Here is a 22,038-nt window from a genome sequence, read left to right as displayed (position 1 = left end):
ACAGCCAATAAGCAGCCCTAGTTTCAGTACCCAGGAAACTACCCCTCCCAGGAAGCATTGCAGCACCGCACAGCTCTTACGTTAGTGGCTACCGGTTTTAAGATATCCTGGGACCAGTAGTTTGTCAGTTTCCTCATTCACTTACCTTTTACAGTTAATGGCTAAATCCTACTATAAATCTTAAAAAAATCCAACCTGAGAGTACTAGGCAGTCACAGCAAAGACCTAACCTTGTCCAGAACAGACATAATTATACTCCTCCAACATCCTTTGTCCTCCAGAGCTTTACCTTCATTTCTAGGTGGGAATTTAAAAGCCTTAGGTTTTCCCACTTGTACTAGAAAGCCAACACAGAGGAAGACCAAAGTCAGAGAACCCCACACGAGATAGGAGACAGTCAATAATATTTTTTATTTTATTTTATAAAACATGCAGTTTAAAACAAAACTTAAAAAAAGTACCAAGAAAACAAAACTTGGGACAGGAGAGTGGAGTGGATGGAAGACAGATGATTCTCAGCTGTCAGCAGGAATGAAGCCAGCAGCCCAGCTTTGTCTTGGACCCAAAGACCCTTTTGGCAATGATGGTGTTGGCAACACTGGTTTGCTAGGGCCACCAAGACTCTGCTGGCTTCCTGGCATGCTTCCAGCAGTCAGAGACTTGAGCTAAGTCTTGAACTACTATTGTATCCAGTCACTGTCCAGTACTTCAATCCTTAGCCAACTAGGAACTGAAAGTTTTGGCTCCAGATTCTTCTTTGCCTGGATATCAATCACCCAGGATATTTATTAATACCAATTACTTTCCATCTTTCTGTCCCACTGTGTTTTGCAAAGGATGAAAAAGGAATCTGGCTGCTAGACCCTTTGCAACAATTCTGCTGCATTCCAGTTCTATTAATAGCACCATCTGTAAACCCTGAGCAGGTTCAATTCTGGAAGTAGACAGGGTATAGCCATCTCCCAGTTCTGAGGCCACAGAACACTGAAGGGAGAGGCAGTTCATTGGGAGAGGGTGAGGTCAGAGTGCCAGCACTGAGGGAAAAACAGCTGCATCTGTCAGAGACAAAACCAAGAATATTGACTCTTAAGGTGAGTGGAGAAAAAGCACCTGGGATCCTTCTTAGGAAGGAAAAATGCAAGAGAAAAGAGGGCTTGGACCTGCCCTAAACATTTTAGAATTGGGCAAGAGGAAGTTAGGACCAGTAGAGAGTCTCAATAACAAAATCTATTTCACTGATTGTTGGGAGGATTAAGTGCTCTGTAAACTGTTAAGTGCTTTACCAAGTACATAAAGTAGGAGTGGTACTGCTGTTAACATCATCATCATCATCATTATGGTGGGTATAATCTTCACATGTGCAATCAAAACCCACCCAGTCCAGTTTCCCTTGTCCCATCCCAGGCCTTACTCTTGGGACTTGTCTGGCCCTCAGGCTCAGGAACCTTCCAGTCCATCTTTCGGCCCTTCTCGTAAAGGCCCTTGAGCACTTTGTGAAAGGACTCAGGCTCAGTACCATTTTTGCTTAGCTCCAGATACTTTCGGTAGAGCTGAAGAGCTGTGCGAGCATCCTCAATACTATCATGGGTCTCTCCTTGAATCTTCAGGTCTGGGGGAAGTAGAGGTGAAATAGTTTGAGACCTAGCAAAGGAAGATAAGAACATGTCCCCTACTCACATCCCCAACTCCCAATAAACAACCACAAAAATCTGACTGCCCTTAAAGGAAGGGGCCAAACATCATCCTTGGTGCTCAGAAGGAATATTGAAGCTAATTAAATCCATTATTAACTTCACCACTAACTCAGGGTCCTTCCTACTCCCCTTAGCCCCTCCAACATCTCTTCCTGCTCTTAACATCTTGCTGACCGGTCACTACTAACTTGCTAACTTGTGTCTACACTTACATTAATTTAAGTAATATTAAGGTCTAAAAGCAATGCAGAGTTTTAAAAGAGCAGAAAAATAGCCGATCGCAAGGGCGAGTTCTGGCTCATAAGAGCTGGTCAGCAAGGTGTTAATGAGCACCACAAGGGCCTTCAAGGCAAAGCAACTCACCCAGAAAGTACCAAGCAAGGAATCGCAGGGAAATCATTCGTTTTCGGGGCATGTGAAATAGATAGACAGTGTCAAGGACTTGGTCCTTGGGCACCTGGCAGGGATAAAAGAATGGGAGACTGAAGGTAGGGAATCCCATAATTTTCCATTCCCCAAAAGTACAATGTATACCCTGAGGGGCCCACACTCAAAGACTCTTAAAAGAGCCCTGCCCGAACCATGAGGTTGATGACCCGGAAGTCCTTCTGCAGACCATGACCCACAAACTTGACTCCAATGTCTATGAGAAAACGAAGTTTTAAGTAGGTAGACTTGAGAGTTGTGAGGTGCTTAGAGGAAATCTTGGCATCGAGATCTCCTGGCTTTATCCCTGAGTATTGAGTCAAATAATCCACCACCTAGGGATAGAGAAAAGGACAAGTTTCCCAGGAAGCAAGGTACAATCCCCGTACCACTCTTTTGTGGGTTCTAGAGCACAAGGTCTATCTCACTTGCACTTCCATATCCTAATACCTGCTCCTGGGTAGAGATGTAGTCATCAATGAAGGGGATACCCTCATTGGGTCCCTGGCCCCGAACACAGGTAATCCTAGCTACTGACATCTGGCTTGGTTTGATGGTAGACTTGGTGCCATCACTGCGCAATTCTGCTTCCTCCTACGTGAGAAGAGTTAATAAGGAAATTAGAGAAATGCCTGATTCCTAATATTCCCCAGAGTTCTGTTTCAACACCCCACACTTTTGGTCTTGGTTACCTCATTAAGGGTGACAAACTCGGCATCCAGGCCCACCAGGTCCCCAACCTGTGGCATCTCATTCAGCATCAGTGGAATAAAGGTAGTATGTGTTTTCCGCTGCTTTCGTGCTAGTGAGGCTTCAGCCATCAGGACACTTGCTTCAATAGGGTTCTTGACTGGAAGGGAGAATCCAGAAGACACATTGCTGGGGACAGGGAAGTGACCAGGTGTGGGAAGCACAGGGTAGCTGCCCAGACACCGGGTCGACACTGTGATCCCTCAATAATTAAAGCATAGCCCTGGCCGGCTTAGCTAGGTGGTTAGAGCATCGGCCCACAGACTGAAGGGTCCCCGGTTCAATTCCAGCCAAGGGCACGTACCTCAGTTGCAGGCTCAATCTCTGGCTCTGGTCGTGTGGGAGGCAAACAACTGATGTGTCTCTCTGGCATCAGTTTCAACGTCTCCCTCCCTCCCTCCGTCCCTCCCTCCGTCCCTCCCTCCGTCCCTCCATCTCTGAAAAGCAATGGGAAAAATTTCCTCCAGTGAGGATAAAAAAATAAAAATAATAATAATTAAAGCATATGAGTAAAGAGATCATATTTGATGAACAGAGCAGGTAGATGGAACAGGTAAATAAGAAAATTATCAAATGTGAAGGGAAAAAAAGTCATCAGAAAGAATAAGATTTTAACTTTGGACTTTAGCTTAGAAGATCCAGAAAAATAAGGTTACAGAGAAACTATGGTTTAAAGGCACCAAAAAGGGACTTAATAAGGAGTTCATCTCCAAAAGATCTTCACTTGATAATAATGATTAGACTCAATATCATAACCTTAGCCACTCTGATCAGACTTTTTCTTTTTTTAATTTTTAAATTTTTTTTTATCAGACTTTTCTTCATCACCTCTTCCCACTATACCCTCAGGATCTCCAGCTTCTAAATTTAAGGACTTATGAGCAGGAATCTCTGTAGTTTCCCTGTAAATATTAACAATGGTTGCAGATCCTAATATATTTTTTTAAAGCATGCCTTTTTTTAAAAATTGATATTTTTAGAGAGAGGAGAAGGGAGAGAGGGAGGGGGAGAGAGGGAGAGAGAAAGAGAGAAAGAGAGGGGAACATCAATTTGTTGTTTCACTTATTTATGCATTCATTTGTTGCTTCTTCTATGTGCCCTGACTAGGACTGAACCCGCAACACTGATGTATCAGGACAACACTCTAACCAACTGAGCTACCTGGCCAGGGCACAATTCCTAATCTTTTTTTTTTTCTTAAATCCTCACCCCAGGATCTTTTTTCCATTGCTTTTCAGAAAGAGTGGAAGGGAGAGAGAGTGAAACATCGATGTGAGAGAGACACGTTGACTGGTTGCCTCCTGCACTTGCCCCAACCAGGGCCAGAGCCTGGAACCAAGGTATGTGCCCTTGGCTGGAACTGAACATGGGACCCTTTAGTCCATGGGCTGATGCTTTAATCACTGAGCCAAACCAGCTAGGGCATAGATCCTAATCTTTTTTTTTTTTTAAATACATCTTTATTGGTTTCAGAGAGAGGAAAGGAGAGGGAGAGAGATAGAAACATCAATGATTAGAGTGTCATTGATCGGCTGCAGCCCACAACCTGGGCATGTGCCCTGACCGGGAATCGAACCCTGATCGCCTGGATCCTAGGTCGACGCTTAACCACTGAGCCATGCCCAGCCGGGCGAGATCCTAATCTTAACAAGCTGCTTCCCAGGTCTTTTCCTGAAGATCTAAATTGGCCACACCTTGGGTCTACTCCTGTACCACTTACTGTTCAGGTTGTATTTGGAATTAAGATTCCTTTTGGTGTAATAAAGGATAGCAGGCACTTTCCAATTCATGTCAAACTGCACAGCTTCATGCTATAAAAGAGAAAGCACTTAATGGCCTACATATATGCCCCTTTCCCCCAAGTCAGACAGAAGATAGGACTCAGGTGCGACTGTTAGCTCCGCTAATGCTTTTTATTCTTGAGAACCCATCCCTCCCTCCTAAATTTGTCTGGCATCCTCTAGGGCACTGAGGATGAGGATGCTAGGAAAAGGGGAGATGAAAGGGGGAATGCAGTGTGTTACAACTAACCTTATCAATAGGTTCAATAAGAAAGTCATTGAAGAGATACCACTGCTGGTGGGTAACGCCCTATGGAGATACAGAGAAACACTGATACCAAAGTAATAGCTGGACCTCTCTGGCTCAGACTGAAGGTAAGGACAGATCTGGAATTCCATTCTGGCCACCACCAGGACTGTCCCTGCACTGTATTACCTCACTCACCTCTTTGCGTTGGTGGTAAGTCTCTCCAACTTTGATGTGAGCCACCAGGCTGCCCCCTGTGCGTGAGTCCAGGATGTGTACCACAGTAGCCATCAGGTCATACACATAGACACCATGTTCCTCCTCTGCCCTGGCTGGGCCCCACTGTGAGGGGGGGTACCCAGGCTGCTAAGCTAAGTTTAAGGATGGGGAAGAAAGGGGAATGGGGATAGAGGGACAAGGAGTTTGGGGTATGGAATGGGGCATGAGGGTGGGTAATCTCCATCCTAGCCCATCTATGACTCCCAGTGATGAACTGAGTGACTCAAATACTCAGCCTTATTCCCTTTCTTTTTCCTGTACTAATTTCCACCTTCCCCCTGCCCTGCTTCTGCCCCATCCCTCTATTCCTTAGTCCCCCTCCTCTTCCCAATTTTCCAACAACCTGCATCTCATCTCCATCAGTCCAATTGCAAACATCCAGTCCTTTGTTCTTGGTCATCTTCATGCGAATAGAAAAAGGAAGCCAGACATTCTTCAACTCCTCAATGGAAGGACACATCAGCATGCCCTCTGGACTCCCTAGTTCCTTCCTATCAGGACAGGAGAATTAGAAATTTGTTCTGAGGAGATCTAGCCAGTGACAAGAGGAGCCGCTGGGTAGTTCAATACTTTGGTCACTCCCAAGACAGTACCTACCAATCAGCCAAAGCAAACTCCTTGTTCTTGGAGATTTCCCCACTGTGTTTCTTTATTGCCATCTTGAAGGCAACCTGAACACAAAGGGAAAAACATCTGATTCCTCAAGAATATTAATTACATATGGAGATTGGTCAGAAGAGGGAGAAAACTAAAAAGTACTTCTTAAAAAACAAAACTCCTAAGACCGTTTCTAACCCCAGTCCTTACCTCAGCCTGCATTCTCCAGAAATCAGCTTCTTTTAAGCTGTTCACTTCACAATTGATGACAAGAATATCTGGCAGATGGCGGATGTTGCGTGTCTGAATCTGAGAGGATAAAACAAACAAGGGATAGCAGGGAGCCTACGGGGAAAGAAACCTGGACGGGAACAGTAAAGCCTGGATCGGCGTCCTCAAACTGGGGTCTTCCCACTCCCTGTAGATCTCTGGATGGTAGTGCTCACCCAGCCAGCCCCAAATGAGACCATGGCTGAGTCCTCAGCATGGCAGGACTCTAGTCCAGTGCCATAGCCCACTCACCGTTGGCTGGTACTTTTCGCAGTTGTCACACCAGGCCTGCGTATTCTGCTCCAGGCAGATGCTTCGCTTTAGCACCTGAGCAAAGTCACAGTTCTTCCCGGTTTTATCTGTAGGGAAACTGGATACTTCACTCCAGGTTCTCCCTTCTATCCACTGTTAGTGTTAGCCCCCCAACACCCTCTCCTTGATGTTACAGGACATTGGGGGAGCCTTCCCATCCCAGCTGTAGGGTATACCACTGTTGCTACCCTCAGGGTAGGAGAGCGTGAAGAGCAGGGTAGATGAGGCTCGCACAGTCTCACTGCCACAGCGGCAGAGGCTGCAGTTCTCCATCTCACAGCTGAACAGCTGCCCAATGACAGAGTCCCCCGATGAGCAAAAGCTGCTAAGAGTGGGGAGGGCAATATATGTGCACTGAGGGAGTTATGAGACCCTGTAAGTCATAGAGGGGCGTGTCATGGTAGCTTTAACTATTCCTGTTCCCTTTCCATACCTGTTTCCAGCACCTCGATAAGCCTGGGGTACTTCCAGCTCCTGCATATCCTGATGCAGCTGAGTAAGAATGAAACGATTCCACCTCTGGATGAGCCTGGCCAGATTGCCCTTGCCTGAAGCCTCATCTGAGTCAGCCAGGATCAGACCAAGGGCTGAGGCCTCAGGAATGGTGCGGAATGCCCGAAGAAAATTACTGCCCTGGAATCCAAGAAGTATGTTGGTGGAAAGAGTTTATTTTCTCTTTTGTGGCCATTTGCACAACAGTGTCTCGGCCTACTATCTACCTCCCTTCCTCTTCTATCATCCCAGGTCTCCAGGCACTGACCTGACAAGGGTCACCGCGGGAGAGGTCCAACATGTGGAAGAGGAAGCCCAGCTCACATGCCAGGCAGAACTCCTTCTGACAAAGGTGGTTCTGGATTAGGCAGCGAACAGGCTCCAGGAAATAGAGCACCTGGAGGGAAGAGCAGGAGAAATGACACAGGCAACTGCTACAGGAGGAGGAGAGATTAGAAGGTTAAGCAAGCTGGTGGAGAATCCAAAGCAGGAGTCCATGGAAGAAGTGGAGTTCACAGACTTGAAGGCTGAGGGGTAAAAAAGAATGGTAGAGGGGCCACCTTAAAGTGGGCCTAGTTGGGAGACATGGAAAAAGAGTAGGAGTCATGTGGCCAGCAAGCACGTTCAAGTGGCAGGAATACCCAACCTTACCTGGATCATGCAGTTACAGTAAGCATTGGGGATGTGGGGCTCCAATCCAGCAAACAGGGTCTTATTGTAGTGTTTGAAGTCAAAGTCTTCCAGCCCTAGCTTGGAGTATTTGATGGTTACCTGAGGCAGAAACAGTTTAAGCAAGATGAAGATATCCTCAAAGTCCCCTAGCCATAACCCTCCCCAAAACCTCCCTCCCGAGTCCAGCGTGGTAGGTAGTTTCCCGACTGACCCCCTTCCTTGGGAACCTTTCCCTACATCCCAGAGGGGTCTTTCCTTGGTATTCCCCAGCACCTTGCGGTATTTCTTAGAGACCATGTGGAGATGTGGCTCCTCTTCCCGCCCTATTGGTGACTCAGTGACCTGGCTGAAGCTGTCAAATTCACTGTCTGACTCCTTGAGTCGGTAAGGAATCTAGAATTTTTAAAGAGAGGCAACCTTGTTGGGTGTTTTAATCATCTTTGTTCCCACAACACTGAAACAGTCACCAAGTCTTCAACCTAATTTCATAGGGTTTTCACCATTCACTGCTTCTTTTTATTCTCATTGCCATCAACCTACCTCATCACAGCTGCACAACTGTGATGGCTTCCACGCTGGGCTCCCCACATTCACTCTGTCCAGCATAGTGCTGCCAAACCCACCCTCCCAGAATGCCCCTTTTAGCGCATTACTTCTTCCACTACACACACACACACACACACACACACACACACACTGAATTTCAAGGCCTCACAATCAGGCCCTTTCCAACCTCAATCTCACTACAGTGGTACCTCGGTTTTCGAATGTGATCCATTCCGGAAGACCGTGCTAGTTCTGAAATGTTTGAAAACCGAGGGATCCACAGCCAACAACTGGGCCTCAGGATCTTGCCCTCAGCAGAAGCCGTGTGGCATGTTCGACTTCCGAGGTGTGTTCGAAAACTGAAGCATTTACTTCTGGGTTTACGGTGTTTGTAAACTGAAATGTTCATCAACAGAGATGTTTGAAAACCAAGGTACCACTGTATTTCCCAGCATAACAGCTGCTCTTGCCAGACTGGTTGGTATAGTCCCCATTAGATACCCATTTTGCAATTATGCCTCTTGAGACCTTTACTAACACTGATTTCTCATCTTTAATATGCTCTGCTGTTACTATCTACTTACCCATCTCTCACCTCTCCAGCTCAATATCAACCTCTTTCAGTATGTCTGCTCTGACCACTCTAGCCCAAAGTAAAGTTTTCCCTGCAAACAGCTCTGGCAATGAATGCTTATAACATTCCTCTAGCACGTAACAATAGAACACAAATAATTTGTTATGAATAGGTCTTATTTTCACCAACCAAATACTAAACTTCTTAAGAGCAAGAACCCTACCTTCTATGTCTCTGAATCCTCCCTAACACCTAGTATAGTAGCTTCAATTTAGTAGGCTTCAAAAAACCTTTTCTGACAAAAACAAAAACTACTGAGGATTAATAAAGGAAAAAGAGAGGAGAAGTGCCAGTGGACTGGGAGTGCTGGCCCTCTCCCCTCTGAACATACCTGATTACGCAGCCTAGTGCGGGGGTTTGGTGCATAGCCAATGAAGCCCACCTTCTTCATGGTGCGCAGAATCTCTGCATCCACAGGGGGTGCTCGCCTATAATGGAATATAGTTCTAAGGCTTAAAGGTTGTGGTGTTTGCCCATCAAATCCCTAACCCCCAAGGGGCCAGATAAAAAGAAGATACTGAAGGTAGACAAAACCCAGAAAAGTAGAATAACAGGGCTTGTAGAGAATTCCTATATCTCAGCCCTTTCCCCACACCCCTTTTGACCCAGATGTGAGGTACAACCTGGGAGCCGGGGCAGAGTTGGCAGCAGGCCAATCAGAGAGAAGCGTGTCTGTAGTGAGTGGGACAGGGATGAGGGAAAGAGGCAGCAAGTCCTGGCTCCAGTCCAGAGGAGGCAGTGAGTCCACAAGACAGGGCAAAGCAAACTCGGTCTCCCGGGAGTAGGGATTGAAGGAAGGCTCAGGGGAATCAGTCCAGAGGTGTACACAGCCCTCAGAATCTCCAAAGGCCAGGGCCTGCTTGCTGGCTGACACATCAAAGGTCATCAGCAGAGGCCCCACAGGATTCACGTGAAAGATGTCTGCTGGGTTGGCCAGGCCTGTGGGTTCACAAAACTGGCACTGCCCTAGGAGGGAGAAGGAAACCCACTGAACGAGCTCTGGAAGGTGAAGGGAGCCATCCTTTTATGCTCCTCCTCCCCTCCTCCCCTGGTATCATGGAAAGATGGACCCCAAATCCATGCCTAGAGCTAGAGAGAATACCATCTGATACTTTCCCATAAACCACAGGGAGGTTTGCTACATAGCAAAGAGCAGTTCTAAAGCTGTTTTGCCTGCTCCACCTTTTATCTTTTCCTGTGTTCACACACAGGGATAACAAAGGCTTTAATCTCTGACCAAACCTAATTGAGACCTGGAGACCCTGGTGAAAGGTTACTTTTTCCCCCAACAAAGAGGTTCCTGGGAGTATACTCCCTCTGGTGCCTAGTCCCCCCTTTGCTATTAGCCTCTCTTACACCATCTTACATCCCCTTCATACCCGACTGGGAGATGATAGCAAGCCGAGAAGTATACGTAGGGATGAAGCGCAAGAAGGCAGGATCCACATGTACTTGAAGTGGTGTGATGGCACGCATCATGCGCAGATCATACACCTTTAGGAAACGGTCACAGGCGAGGCCGGTGAGGCGGCTGGAGAAGCCACAAGTGGCGAGCAGGTTGCCATGCACGTCAAAATCTGACAGACTCCCTGAGAAAGCATCGAACTCATGCTCCACCTTAAAAGTACGAAGGTCTCGCAGGGAAATCTGAAGAAGAGATAACCTGGTTATCTGCCAAAGCTGTTATCAGGAAGAGTACCTGCTACCTCCCTAACCCTGTGAGGCTCCTACAAAAAGAACTAAGGCTCTAGATATGGATAATTAAAGCACAGAAAAGGCAAAAAGAGAAGCCAAGAGCTGGAAGGGACCCCAAAGAGAACTTGTTTACCCTTTTGCTCCTAAGGCACCTAGTTACAACAGAAAACATCAGGCTGAAAGACTAATCTCATAGTATAACATGGCTGGACAGGAACTTCATTCACTCTTCCCTTCCTTCCAACTACAAGTAAGTACAGCAGTAGGAAAGGCTGAGCCTAGTCACATATCTAGTGAAACAGGGCCATGGTGGGAGGAAAAATGGAACTTAGCCACCTTGCCAGATGTGTGGCCACAGAAGAAGAAGCGGTTTGTCTGTCTCATGATGGTGACTCCAGGTGTCTCGACTGCATACTGGGGAGGGAAGAAGGAGAAACCAGTGAGAATGATTCTTCCCACAAACCAAAAGAACAGAAAGGTGACACACACATCTTAGGCATGTTCCCAGCCCAGGTATTACCCACCGTCCCCACCACAATAACCTCAGACCCTGCTTGAGTCTCTTCTGCCCCAGGCTTATACCTTCTGAGTCTCCTGGACAGTGTTAAGGTCAATCTCCAATATGTGGTTCTGCAGTCCACCAACAAGCAGCGTGCTGCTGTCAGTGAGCAGGAGACTGTGCATATCCTCACTCTCATCCAGCCTATGGGGGAGAGGAAAGGCTAAGAAGCCAGGGACTTGAAAGTGTCCGATCCTTTAGCCTTCCCATTCTATTTGGAACCCTCTTTCCCAGTCCAGAGCTGAGAAGCCACTTACAGATAATCAAATATAATGAGGCCTCCACGGGCCATATACTTGAGGTTGTTCTTGGTGAGAAAAAGGATACCATTCTCCAGGCTCTGGATCTGCCGAATGTCATCACTGCCATTGACCTGAAAGGATGAGTAGCGCTCCAAAGTTGGGCCAAAAAATGAAGTGGCATGACCCTGTAGGGGACAAATAGATGAGACACCCTGAGTGGAGAGGCAGGGCCATCCCATATACAATTCAGGAACTAGATGTCACTCAGCTTGTTTCCATTGTTGTTTCCTGGTCTTTCTGGCTAGCAGTGACTAAGGCATAAGGCTAAGCACCAATCTTAGTGATAAACACACTGAAAATACCATCTTAGGTTTGCTTAATGCTTCACAAAGTACTTTTGTAAACTGTACCTCACTTTATCCTCACAATGACCCTGCTGAGTAGATAATGGCTCAGCTGGTTAGAACAGTGTTCAGAAGGTCAGGGACGTGGGTCTGATCCCCCACTGGCAATCTGGCTTTCTTATGTTCCACAGTCAAGTCTTAATCTCTACCAGCCATTAGAGGAATGTGTACTGCGGGTCACAGGCTGGAACAGAGAGAATAGGAGCCACGCTGGGCTCCTATGTCAATCACTCCCGGCTTCTCTCCTGACTCTTAGCACATACCCTCTTTATGTGCTCTCCTTCTGACCACTCTTGAAACACGGTTATCCCCAGCCCACTATCGTCTCACTCTACTTGTCTTCCCTGGTAATCTCACCCATTTTCAAGGTTTTAACCATTCATTTCTAAGATGATGAATCCTAATTTCCTTCCCTAACCCAGACCACTGCCTCAAGCTTCAAACTCATACATCCAAATACCTACTAAACATTTCTCCTTCGATACCCCATGAGAACCTCAAACTCATTATGGCCTAAATTAAATTCACCACTTTTACCCCATTTCAAATTTTAACTGTATTCCCTATTGTACCATGATCTACCCAGGGGACCAAGTCACTGGTAGTCAAGTCTTGTTTATTTTACTTCCTAAATATTTCCCAAATCTGTTCTCACATATACATCTCTACAGTGCTTCATTCAGGCCTTCATCATATTTTGTGTGAACTACTACAACAGCCTGCAAACTGATCCCAGATGGTCCCATCTTGCCCCCCTTAAATCAAACTCTGTACTGCTACCTCAGTAATCTACCAAAGTTGGAGACCAGACCTTGTCATTCTGGATAAAAACCTTTGGTGGCATGGCCCTAGCTGGTGGGGCTCAGTTGGTTGGTGTGTCATCTCAGACACCAGAAGGTGGTGAGCTCAATTCCCAGTTGGGGCACACGCCCATGTTGCAGGTTTGATCCCCAGTCGGGATTGTGCGGGAGGCAATGGATCGATGCTTTTCTCTCACTTGGATGTTTCTCTCTGCTTCCCTCCCTCTCTGTGAGAGCAATTAAAAAAAATCTTTGGTGCCTGACTGGGCGTGGCTCAGCGGCTGAGCATCGACCTAGGATCCAGGCGATCGGGGTTTGATTCCTGGTTGGGGCACATGCCCGGGTTGCGGGCTTGATCCCCAGTCGGAGGCCTGCAGGAGGCAGCCGATCAATGACTCTCTCATCATTGATGTTTCTATCTCTCTATCCCTCTCCCTTCCTCTCTCTGAAAGTAATAAAGATATGTTAAAAAAAAAAAAAATCAAGTTCAAGCTCCTTTAAGAAACAAATGGGGTCTTCTAGGATGTTTTTCCCAGATATCTGGATGGCTCCCTTCCTCCCTTCTAGATGGCTTAAAATGGGAGTCCTGGCCTGAACCCAGGTCTCTACTCAAATGTGACTTTATCAGAGAGACCTTCCCTGACCAACTATCTAAAATAGCAACACCTCCTATCCTTCAGTACTTTAATACCTTTACTTCACTTTATTTTTTTAATCTTCACCCAAGGATATCTTTTCCATTGCTTTTCAGAGAGTGGAACGGAGAGAGAGAGAGAACAACATTGATGGGAGAGCAACACATCGATTGGTTGCCTCTTCCATGAACCCCGACCGGGGCTGGGGATCGAGAGGTATGTGTCCTTGGCCAGAATCGAACCCCGGACCCTTCAGTCCATGAGCTAACGCTCTAACAACTGAGCAAAACCAGCCAGGGCGCCACTTTATTTTTCTTAAAGATACTAAGCAGCACTTGATATACTATAAATTATTTTTGTTGCCTTTTAAAATGCTTACTCCAGATCTAGACTCCAGAGCAAGGTCTGGCACCTAGTAACTCAAAATACACTGGTTGAATGAAGATATGTCTAACTCTTCAGCTTCATCTTCCATCCAGTAAAACTTGTTCGTAATTCCTGTACTCTGCAATCACTATGCTGTGTGATACACTGGGAATCTTTGTTTATTCCATTGTTCTTGCCAAGACAGCATTTTCCTCTCTTCTTCACCTGACTTCTACTCATCTTTTAGGACTCAATTCAGGTGTTACTTCCTTCTGAAGGTCCACTGACTCTCCTTTATGCTCACCAGCACCCAGTAAATATTTTCACACTGGCATTTAGTACTTTATATACTAAATTCATAATTATTAAGCCAAGCAGTTTAGTTTCTTCTGAAGTACCATGAATTATCTGTTTATATGTCTTTTTTCCTCATTGTCTTGTAAACTCCTTGAAGGCAAGGATTATGCTTTATTCAGTTTAATTCCCTGGGCCTAACATAGCTGTAGATGCTGCTCACTGAAATGAATGTATTACAAAATAAAAAATTCATTCCGTCTAATGGAAAAACAACTCATACCCTATGGAAGGTACATTAGTAAACGAAGGCTAGCATGTTATTTCTTCCAAAATCTTTGGGCTCCTAGCACACTGGCAGTATGGATACACATTTAAAAAAATCAACAATGATAACTGCTCTCAGAGATTAAAATCAGCCAGAGAAGACAGAATCATTCCATGTAAAATATATAGAAACATACATTAACCATTCTATAATTTAAAAAAAATGGAAAAGTGAGCAGGGGCATTAGAGATTGGATTTGGATGGTTACAGACTAACAAGATTAATCAAAGCATGGAATGGACAAATTGTGGTAGAAGTGGGATGCCTTCTAAAAAGAATACCTATGTAACTTTCTCCACTCCCTTCCTCATGGTTTGACTTAAGAGACCCAGCTAATTCTCATCACTTCAATTCTGGCTCCCTGCAAAGCAGCTAAAACTAGATAAAACACATCCAACATCTCCTTTCAGCCCTTACAAAGGGGTACAGTTCTTACCCCGTGGCTTCCCACCCACAGCATCTCCTCGTGCAAGTCAAAGTGGGAGACGGAGACAGGTACACCCACTTCAGCCACCACACTGTGTAATTCAGAGTAGACACCTTCCATTATGTGCACTGACTCCTGGACGGGAAGAGCCTCCAAGGCCACTCCCTCCGGGTCCAGCTCCACATTCTGTAGCAGACTTGGGTTCAGGTGGGCATCCAGGACAGGGTCCAGGGCAGAATGCATGGCTGGGGCATACTCTGCCAGTCCAGGGTCCAGACCCTCGAAGTTCATGATGACGGCTGCAGCAGATCAGACCCGTGTCACACCCTACTTTGTCACAGCCCCTTTAAGATGCCTGACCCCAACCTTCAGCAGGACGGCACCAGTGGGCATCCTGGCCTGTAAAGGGAAAGAGATAGCTAAGTCAGGTACTTGTAAATAGTGTGCTATGTGTTATCTAGAGAGGAGGAAGATAAATCAGGCAGGGGATAGAGCAGGAAGGAAGGGGATGGGCAGCGGGGCAGAGATGGGAAAAGTATCCTCCCTTTCTCATCTAGGCCCTCTGTGGTCCCCACCCTCCACCCTCCTGTCTAACCTAATCCTTGACTTCCTTTTCACTTCCCTTCAGGCCTGCTCACTTGCCTGGTTCACCCCTGAACTGCAGCAAATACAGGGGTAGGAATTAGGTAGAGGGGGCTACCGTGCTAGTTCCCAGAATTAGGGCTGGGGTTGGAGAGTTGAGAACAAGGTAAGTCAGTTTCCCAGAACCCTCTGTAACGTTACCAAGGGTTCTCTGGGGGAAAATAAGAATGGCCAGTTACCCACAAATTAGGGTGGGGGTAGGGTGGCGCGATAGAAATGGCTAGTTACCCAGAATTCCCTGGGGGAACCAAAGAAATCAACTACCCAGAATTCTCCCCCGGAGGTGGGGAAGAGAGGGTTTAGGGCAGGGGTCAGATGTGTTCCTAGGATGCTTTCGGGGATTGGGTCATTACCAAGATTTCTCCATGGCGGATATTTTGGAGCGCGTGGAATTAAAACGAGTAGGGGGAGAGCAAGCGCCGTCAACTCCGTGGGAAATTCCAATTTCCCCAATTCTCCCCCGCGCCTCAGGCTCAACCGAACCCTACGACGGAAAGGAGGCGGACTCCCAGTCTCAGCTTCCAATCAGGAAGGGCTTGGAGCTCACCTAAGCCAATCAGAAAGAGCCAGGTTCAGACGGCTCTGCGAGAAGAGGGGTGACGCAGAGCTGGGCAAAAACAAGGGTTACGGCGCGCCGACGGGGACAAATGTAGTCAGGACCTGGCTCTGTTCTATGTAAAAAGTGACCGCTTGTCTTTTAGGCCTTCTTTGAAGAAAATGAGAGAACGCCAGTTCTGAAACAGAACTTTCATGCTTCCTGTAACAAGAAACTGTAATCAGGGACGCCCAAGGCAAAGCACTGGGAATCGAACGCTGGGTATTCCCGCCGCAGACGGTTCCACCCCCTCGTTTGCAGCGTTCTTGTGAGCTGCTCCGCTCTCTCTGACCATGTTGCCCCCGAAACTCGCTGGCATTTCCTATCCTTTCCAGATAAGGGAGAGAAAAAAGGAAGCAGGAGCCAGGTTTTTAACACGGCCCAAGTAGCTGCATCTTCTGAGATTCTCAAGGCATCCATCTGAAACTCCCGTCTGTGATTATGACCTTTCCAGAGGCCCCGGTCATATTCACAGGGAACAGGCCGCCTCAGCCATCAAATTTCCCCGGCTCTTGGGGCTGGACATTATCCCTCAGGGGGGCCATGAGCAAACCCAAATTGAGACGTGCCTTCCCAAAAGTCTAAAATTTTTAAAATTTATTTTGAGAGTATGTTTATTAAAGCTGGGGACATTGAAACAAGGAAGGGCCTAGGATAGAAGCAGCAACAGGAGAGAACCTAAGTGGGGCTGCTTTGGCTCTCTAAAAACATGGCAAAGACGTGAGCTAAGGCCGTGCCGCTGTCAGCTCTGGAGAATCAGTGAAAAGGGGGCCTTGGAGATAGGTTCAAGGAGTTAGCCCATTAGCCAGGGAGGAACTGCCACTGCCCCTTGCTCCCCTGGTTGCAAGTCTTGTGGGGATCTTTCGGGTTTAGGAGAAAGAAAATTCACTGGAAAAGGAGATTGGAAAAATACCCCCCTTCTCCCGCCACAGCCACGATGCTGCCTTCCCCAAACTCTTAAAGATTTAGTATCAACAGTTACTCTGAGGGATTCTTGGGGCCTAACTCTGAAGTTTAACTGCTTTGAAATGGATCCAGGTTGTGAGATGCCTCCAAGGCACTTTAGTTCAGTTTTTGTATGTAGGGCGTCCCAAAAAAATGTATACACACATTTTGAATAATTATATAGGCAATGTTTATTAAAATACATTTCATTTTGTAAAATTTCATTTACAAAATTGAGCTATCAGCTGTTAAAGTGTATTTACATTTTTGGGGACACCCTCTATATACATAAATGTGTGTGTGTATATACATATATATTTTAAATATATCTTTATTCATTTCAGAGAGAGGAAGGGAGAAAGAGAGAGAGATAGAAACATCAATGATGAGAGAGTCATTGATCAGCTCCCTCCTGCAGGCTCCCGACTGGGGATCGAGCCCTCAACCCGGGAATGTGCCCTGACCGGGAATCAAACCCTGATCTCCTGGATCCTAGGTCGAAGCTCAACCACTGAGCCACGCCCTGCTAGGCTATATATATATTTTTAATCCTTACCCAAGGATATGTTTTTATTGATTTTAGAGAGAGAGGGAGGGAGGGAGAGAGCGAAACATCGATGTGAGAGAGAAAGAAACATCAGTTGGTTGCCTCCCATACATTCCCCAACAGGGGATCAAACCCCCGACCTTTTGGTGCTCAGGATGACACTCCCAACACACTAAGCCACCTGGCCAGGGCTAGCTCAGTTTTTTTTGTTTAAAAAAAATTTTCTTTAAATATATTTTTATTGATTTCAGAGAGGAAGGGAGAGAGAGAAACATCAATGAGAGTCATTGATCGGCTGCCTCCTGCATGCCCCCTGCTGGGGATGGAGCTGGCAACCCGGGCATGTGCCCTGACCAGGAATCAAACAGATCAACTGCTGAGCCACACCGGCTGGGCCTAGCTCAGTTTTTAAAGGCCACATAGAGGGCCTCTTTGGTGGAAAGAATTCCTCACAAAGAATACAATTTTAAAACATTTCTCTTCCTCATCCTGACTGGTGTTGCTCAGTGGTTAGAGCATCAGTCAACTCACCTAAGGATTACTGATTCGATTCCTGGTCAAAGATATGTACCTGGGTTGCAGGTTAGATCCCTGACCCCCATCAGGGCGTGTTCCAGAGGTGATTGCTGGATGTGTCTCTCTCACATGTTTCTCTCTCTCCTCCCCGCCTTCTACTCTCTCAATGGAAAAAATATCCTTGGGTGAGGATTAACAAACAAGAATTTCTCTCCTTCAATAAAGGCTGGTACATAGACCTTCATAAAAGGACCCCAGAATTTAGATTTCCAGGACTCAGCATGGTCCTAGACTCAGGCAGAGGTCATAGACCAAGAGAAAAATACCTTTACTCAGAGACACATGATTGATATACAGGTATCAGCGTGAAAGGGTTATTGTTCTAGATGGAAGACGTTCGAGAAAGTTGGTTCTCGAACATCTCCCGCCTCAAACAGATAGGTTCTCAACCAAGTTGTTTACAGGTATGCAAAACAGAGTTTAATCTTGTATTATTTATTAATTATTGTATTAGTTTTCCATATGAACAACTGTAAACCTCCCCCCCCCCCCCCCCCCCGTATATTAGCCATCATTATTAACCACCTGGGGGAATTTCAACCGGATTTGGAGCCTGGGCATCCAACTGGAGAGGTCTACTTAGGAGCGTCTTGTGAATGTGATTTGCATAACGGTTAAAGCCCTGCTGACGTCAAGGACGCCTTGCAGCTCCAGATCAGGTCTAGTCCTGGAAGTAGTTCCTGCCACACAACAGTCCCACAATCGCCCCACTAACCTTGCTTCCTACCCAACTCCTGAAGCACCGGGAAGTGAAACAAAGCAACAGAACCGCATGCCTCCAGCTCACCCTTGTCCCTCTCATCTCTTCCCCCAGGGCTCCACTTCCTCCTCCTCCTCTTTGCCTTTCCATCTGTCCTTTAGGGCTCCCAGAATGGAGTTCAAAGGTGGAAATAGCATAGGGCAAATTATACAAAAGTGAGGTGAGTGCCCCTACTTCCACTGCCACCACCAATTTCCTTATTCTGTGTGTATCCACTGTATGTGGGGAGAGGCAAACCATTTCTCACTCAAACTGAGATTACATCTCTGATGCTGGAAATGTTTTATCCAAAGGGTGGATTTACCAGAGAGTCATATTTGAATCAGAAGTTTCACTGGGCAGTTTTGAACAGTTCTAAGGGAAGGGAGACCTCTGTTCAGGGTAAGTTTCTCAGAGGAAAGGATCAACCTCTTGGGGAGGCTATGGGAGCCATCTGTGTGGTCACTCATGGCCTCATTCTGACGTCCAAATTGTCCTGGGACCCTCCACTAGGGTTGGGGCAGCCCCAGATTTGGACCACCCTCCACTCCCACGCCTAACCTCACACTCTCAGCTGTTTCACTGATGTTGCATCAGGGAGGGTGATGAAATCAGTGTCAGCGGATTTTACCCATGGATGCAACAGGCTGAAGGACTGACCGGGGTCATTGACACTCTGCACCTTCAACTATCCAGAATTCCTGGATTTCTTAGCCATGGTGTAAGGGCTGGAATATCTAAGTTGGACTTCTAGCCCTTGCTTACACTGGTGTCCCAAAAGAACCATCACTTGCATCCCACAGAGTCCATGAACTTTTAGTTCACTAAGGTTGAAGAATCAGATGGTTCTTAACGACAACTCCCTCCTTCCAACAGCCGTCTGACTCTCCACAATGAGGCCTGACGCGGGAGAGCAGTAACACTTTATACAGCATTTATATGGCTGCCCAGTTCTCCAAGTGTCTTCATGTCCATTCTCTCCCAGTGAAAATGACAGTTACCAATGGAGAAAAAGAAGCCATCTTATTTTTATATTTTCAAATATGTCTTTATTGATTTTAGGGAGAGAAGGGGAGAGGGAGAGAAAGAGAAACATCAATGATGCAAGAGTCATTGATTGGCTGCTGCCTCCTGCATGCCCTCTACCACAACCTGGGCATGTGCTCTGACTGGGAATCGAACCTCAATCTTCTGGATCACAGGTCAATGCTCAACCCCTGAGCCATGCCAGCTGGGTGAGAAGCCCTCTTCTTTTTAGAGGACATCTGGTGGGAAAAAATCTTCATTCCAAACTGAGCTTGCCATCTTATTGGGAAATAAATGAATGCTTCTGTTTTGGTTTTTCCTCTGGCAGGCGGAGGTAAGGAAATTAGATTGGGGGGGATAGTTTCGAGAGGCAAAAAGATGAGGGAAAGGTTAAACAGGAAGGAACTTGAGACTAGATTCATTTAAATACTCATTGCTCCCACCCCATCTGCTGCTACAACCATTTCAATTCCTGGATAGCATTACACATATGTCCCATCCCAGGCCTCCAGCCACAGCAACCACACGAGTCATTTCCCCTGGAACTGAGGCTGCATACCTGGGCTCCCCACGGAGGGGGATGATGCAGGGAGGGGAATCCCACCTGCTGTGAGTCACCTACCAGTATAAAGGGCGGGTGTTACAATGCAGGGACATTAAAAAGGGACTCAGAGACAAGGAGAGAAAAATAAGGGAAGCAGCTGAGAACCTCAGTGAACAGAGGAAGCCAAACCAGAGACGCACAGAACAGAGACAATCAGGCTCTGAGCAAGATTCCACAGGGACTGGTGCAAGGCACAGAACCAGCTGGATTTGAGAAGCAGGCACCAAGATGCTGGGGAGCAGAGCTGTGATGCTGCTGGTGCTGCTGCTGCCACCCTGGACCACTCAGGGCCGGGCTGTGCCTGAAGGCAGCAGCCCTGCTTGGGCTCAGTGCCAGCAGCTCTCACAGCAGCTCTGCACACTGGCCTGGAGTGCACATCCACCAATGGGACATGTGGTGAGTGGCAGCCTCTGGGACTAAACAGGAGCCTCTCTAAGTTAAGGCTTCAGTGGAAGACTTGGTGGCCTTAAATGGAAGCTGGAGGGTTGAAGGTCATCAGGGAGTGAGAGAGGATAGGGAAATGGGGCTCCTGGGAGTCATGGGCCTAAGAGTCTATTTGGGGTTCAAAACAACATATTTTTATGCTTCTGCTCCATTCCAGGATCTACCAAGAGAAGCAGGAGAAAAGGGAGATGACAAGACTACAAATGATGTCCCTCATATCCAGTGTGAGGACGGCTGTGATCCCCAAGCACTCAGGGACAACAGTCAGGTACTAAGATGATGCTGGGCCACAAGGAAGAAGGGAATGGGGACATATCTGGGCACCATGGTGATTAGTAAAGTTGTATCTGTCCTTGTCCATTCAGCCTGCTATTAACAACATACCATAGACTGGGTAGTTTATAAGCAGAAATTTCTCACAGTTCTGGAGGCTGTGAAAAATAAATTTCTCCAGGTCCATGCCGAAGTATATCAGGGTACCGGCATGGTTGGATGAGGGCCCTCTTCCAGATTGTATCCACAGGAGGGGCTAGGGAGTTCCATGGGTCTCTTATAAACTCCAATCCCATTCATGAGGGCTCCATCTTCATGACCTAATCACCTCCCAAAGGCCCCACCTCCTAATATCATCATATTGGGGGTTAGGATCTTAATGTTTGTGGGGATACAAACATTCAGACTATAGCGGTGTCTAGGAAAGGCAAAGAACTGGATGGGTTTTTGGTGAATGGAATAGGACAAGGTTATCAGTTTTCTTTCACTGCTTTTTCTCCCCAGTCCTGCTTGCAAAGGATCCACCAGGGCCTGGTTTTTTATGAGAAGCTGCTGGGTTCAGACATTTTCACAGGGGAGCCTTCTCTACTCCCTGATGGTCCTGTGAGCCAGCTTCATGCCTCCCTACTGGGTCTCAGGCAACTTTTGCAGGTATGAACTAGGGACCTGGAGGATGGCAGCTTGCAATCTCACAGACTGGGCCGTGGGGGGGCGGCGAAGAATATAGAGTCCTCTCTAATTGTGTCCTGTGTCCTTTCAGCCAGAGGGGCACCGCTGGGAGACCGAGCAGACCCCAAGCCCCAGTCCCAGCCAACCATGGCAGCGCCTCCTTCTCCGCCCTAAGATCCTTCGCAGCCTCCAGGCATTTGTGGCTGTAGCTGCCCGGGTCTTTGCCCATGGAGCAGCAACCCTGGGCCCCTAAAGCCAACAGCTTAAGGATGGCATCCAGATCTTCATGGCTAAGTAATGCTAAGATGAACCTATTAGCTCAGGCACCTATGAGCCAACAAGTGAATCAGTCCATTAATTCTAATGGGACCTGCATGTATTGAAAAATTACAATACTGGCAGACTTATTATGCTGACCTAGGACATGTTGAGTATTTATTATATGGGAAGGGAAAATTTGGGATTATTTATTCTATTGGTAGCAGTTTAAGGGGGAGTATTATTTATTATATTTATACTGAATTATGT

The 22,038-nt window shown here is 46.8% G+C and overlaps 2 protein-coding genes across 11 annotated transcripts; one reads left to right on the top strand and one right to left on the bottom strand.

Annotated features, from left to right (window-relative positions):
- Nucleotides 1-387: 387 nt before the first annotated feature.
- On the bottom strand, nt 388-15,549 carry PAN2 (poly(A) specific ribonuclease subunit PAN2). Of its 10 annotated transcripts, none has more exons than XM_016224500.2 (26): nt 15,446-15,549; nt 14,460-14,849; nt 11,212-11,381; nt 10,978-11,098; nt 10,732-10,809; nt 10,080-10,347; nt 9,324-9,666; nt 9,032-9,128; nt 7,794-7,913; nt 7,500-7,619; nt 7,117-7,245; nt 6,790-6,989; nt 6,533-6,681; nt 6,297-6,403; nt 5,985-6,083; nt 5,775-5,848; nt 5,521-5,668; nt 5,097-5,264; nt 4,902-4,961; nt 4,591-4,681; nt 2,813-2,970; nt 2,571-2,714; nt 2,276-2,455; nt 2,058-2,151; nt 1,412-1,609; nt 388-1,055 (listed from the first exon to the last, which is right to left on the bottom strand). In XM_016224500.2, the coding sequence occupies exons 2-26, from the start codon at nt 14,739-14,741 to the stop codon at nt 1,021-1,023; spliced, it is 3,633 nt and encodes a 1,210-aa protein (XP_016079986.1). In that variant the 5' UTR covers nt 14,742-14,849; nt 15,446-15,549; the 3' UTR covers nt 388-1,020. The 10 variants fall into 10 exon arrangements, with proteins under 10 accessions (XP_016079986.1, XP_016079990.1, XP_016079988.1 ...); XM_016224504.2 differs by having other exon boundaries at nt 5,097-5,240; XM_016224502.2 differs by having other exon boundaries at nt 6,545-6,681.
- Nucleotides 15,550-20,086: 4,537 nt separating this feature from the next.
- On the top strand, nt 20,087-21,763 carry IL23A (interleukin 23 subunit alpha). The gene is made up of 4 exons (XM_016224429.2): nt 20,087-20,520; nt 20,726-20,836; nt 21,346-21,492; nt 21,602-21,763. The coding sequence occupies exons 1-4, from the start codon at nt 20,353-20,355 to the stop codon at nt 21,761-21,763; spliced, it is 588 nt and encodes a 195-aa protein (XP_016079915.1). The 5' UTR covers nt 20,087-20,352.
- Nucleotides 21,764-22,038: the final 275 nt, after the last annotated feature.

Source organism: Miniopterus natalensis, chromosome 2 (assembly GCF_054644295.1).
Source record: "Miniopterus natalensis isolate mMinNat1 chromosome 2, mMinNat1.hap1, whole genome shotgun sequence".
Classification (NCBI taxonomy): domain Eukaryota; kingdom Metazoa; phylum Chordata; class Mammalia; order Chiroptera; family Miniopteridae; genus Miniopterus; species Miniopterus natalensis.
The sequence above is the reverse complement of the archived record's forward strand: the minus strand, read 5'-3'. Positions and strand labels throughout refer to the sequence as shown.

What these genes read in the sequence shown, in the direction of transcription:
- PAN2 (XM_016224500.2), bottom strand. Translation starts at nt 14,741, where the DNA reads ATGAACTTCGAGGGTCTGGACCCTGGACTGGCAGAGTATGCCCCAGCC. An exon ending in TGTGGGTGGGAAGCCACGGG is followed by an intron (nt 11,382 to 14,459) that starts GTAAGAACTGTA and finishes TGTCCCCTACAG; the next exon opens with GGTCATGCCACTTCATTTTT. An exon ending in GCGAAAAGTACCAGCCAACG is followed by an intron (nt 6,084 to 6,296) that starts GTGAGTGGGCTA and finishes TTATCCTCTCAG; the next exon opens with ATTCAGACACGCAACATCCG.
- IL23A (XM_016224429.2), top strand. Translation starts at nt 20,353, where the DNA reads ATGCTGGGGAGCAGAGCTGTGATGCTGCTGGTGCTGCTGCTGCCACCC. An exon ending in ATCCACCAATGGGACATGTG is followed by an intron (nt 20,521 to 20,725) that starts GTGAGTGGCAGC and finishes GCTCCATTCCAG; the next exon opens with GATCTACCAAGAGAAGCAGG. An exon ending in GTCTCAGGCAACTTTTGCAG is followed by an intron (nt 21,493 to 21,601) that starts GTATGAACTAGG and finishes GTGTCCTTTCAG; the next exon opens with CCAGAGGGGCACCGCTGGGA.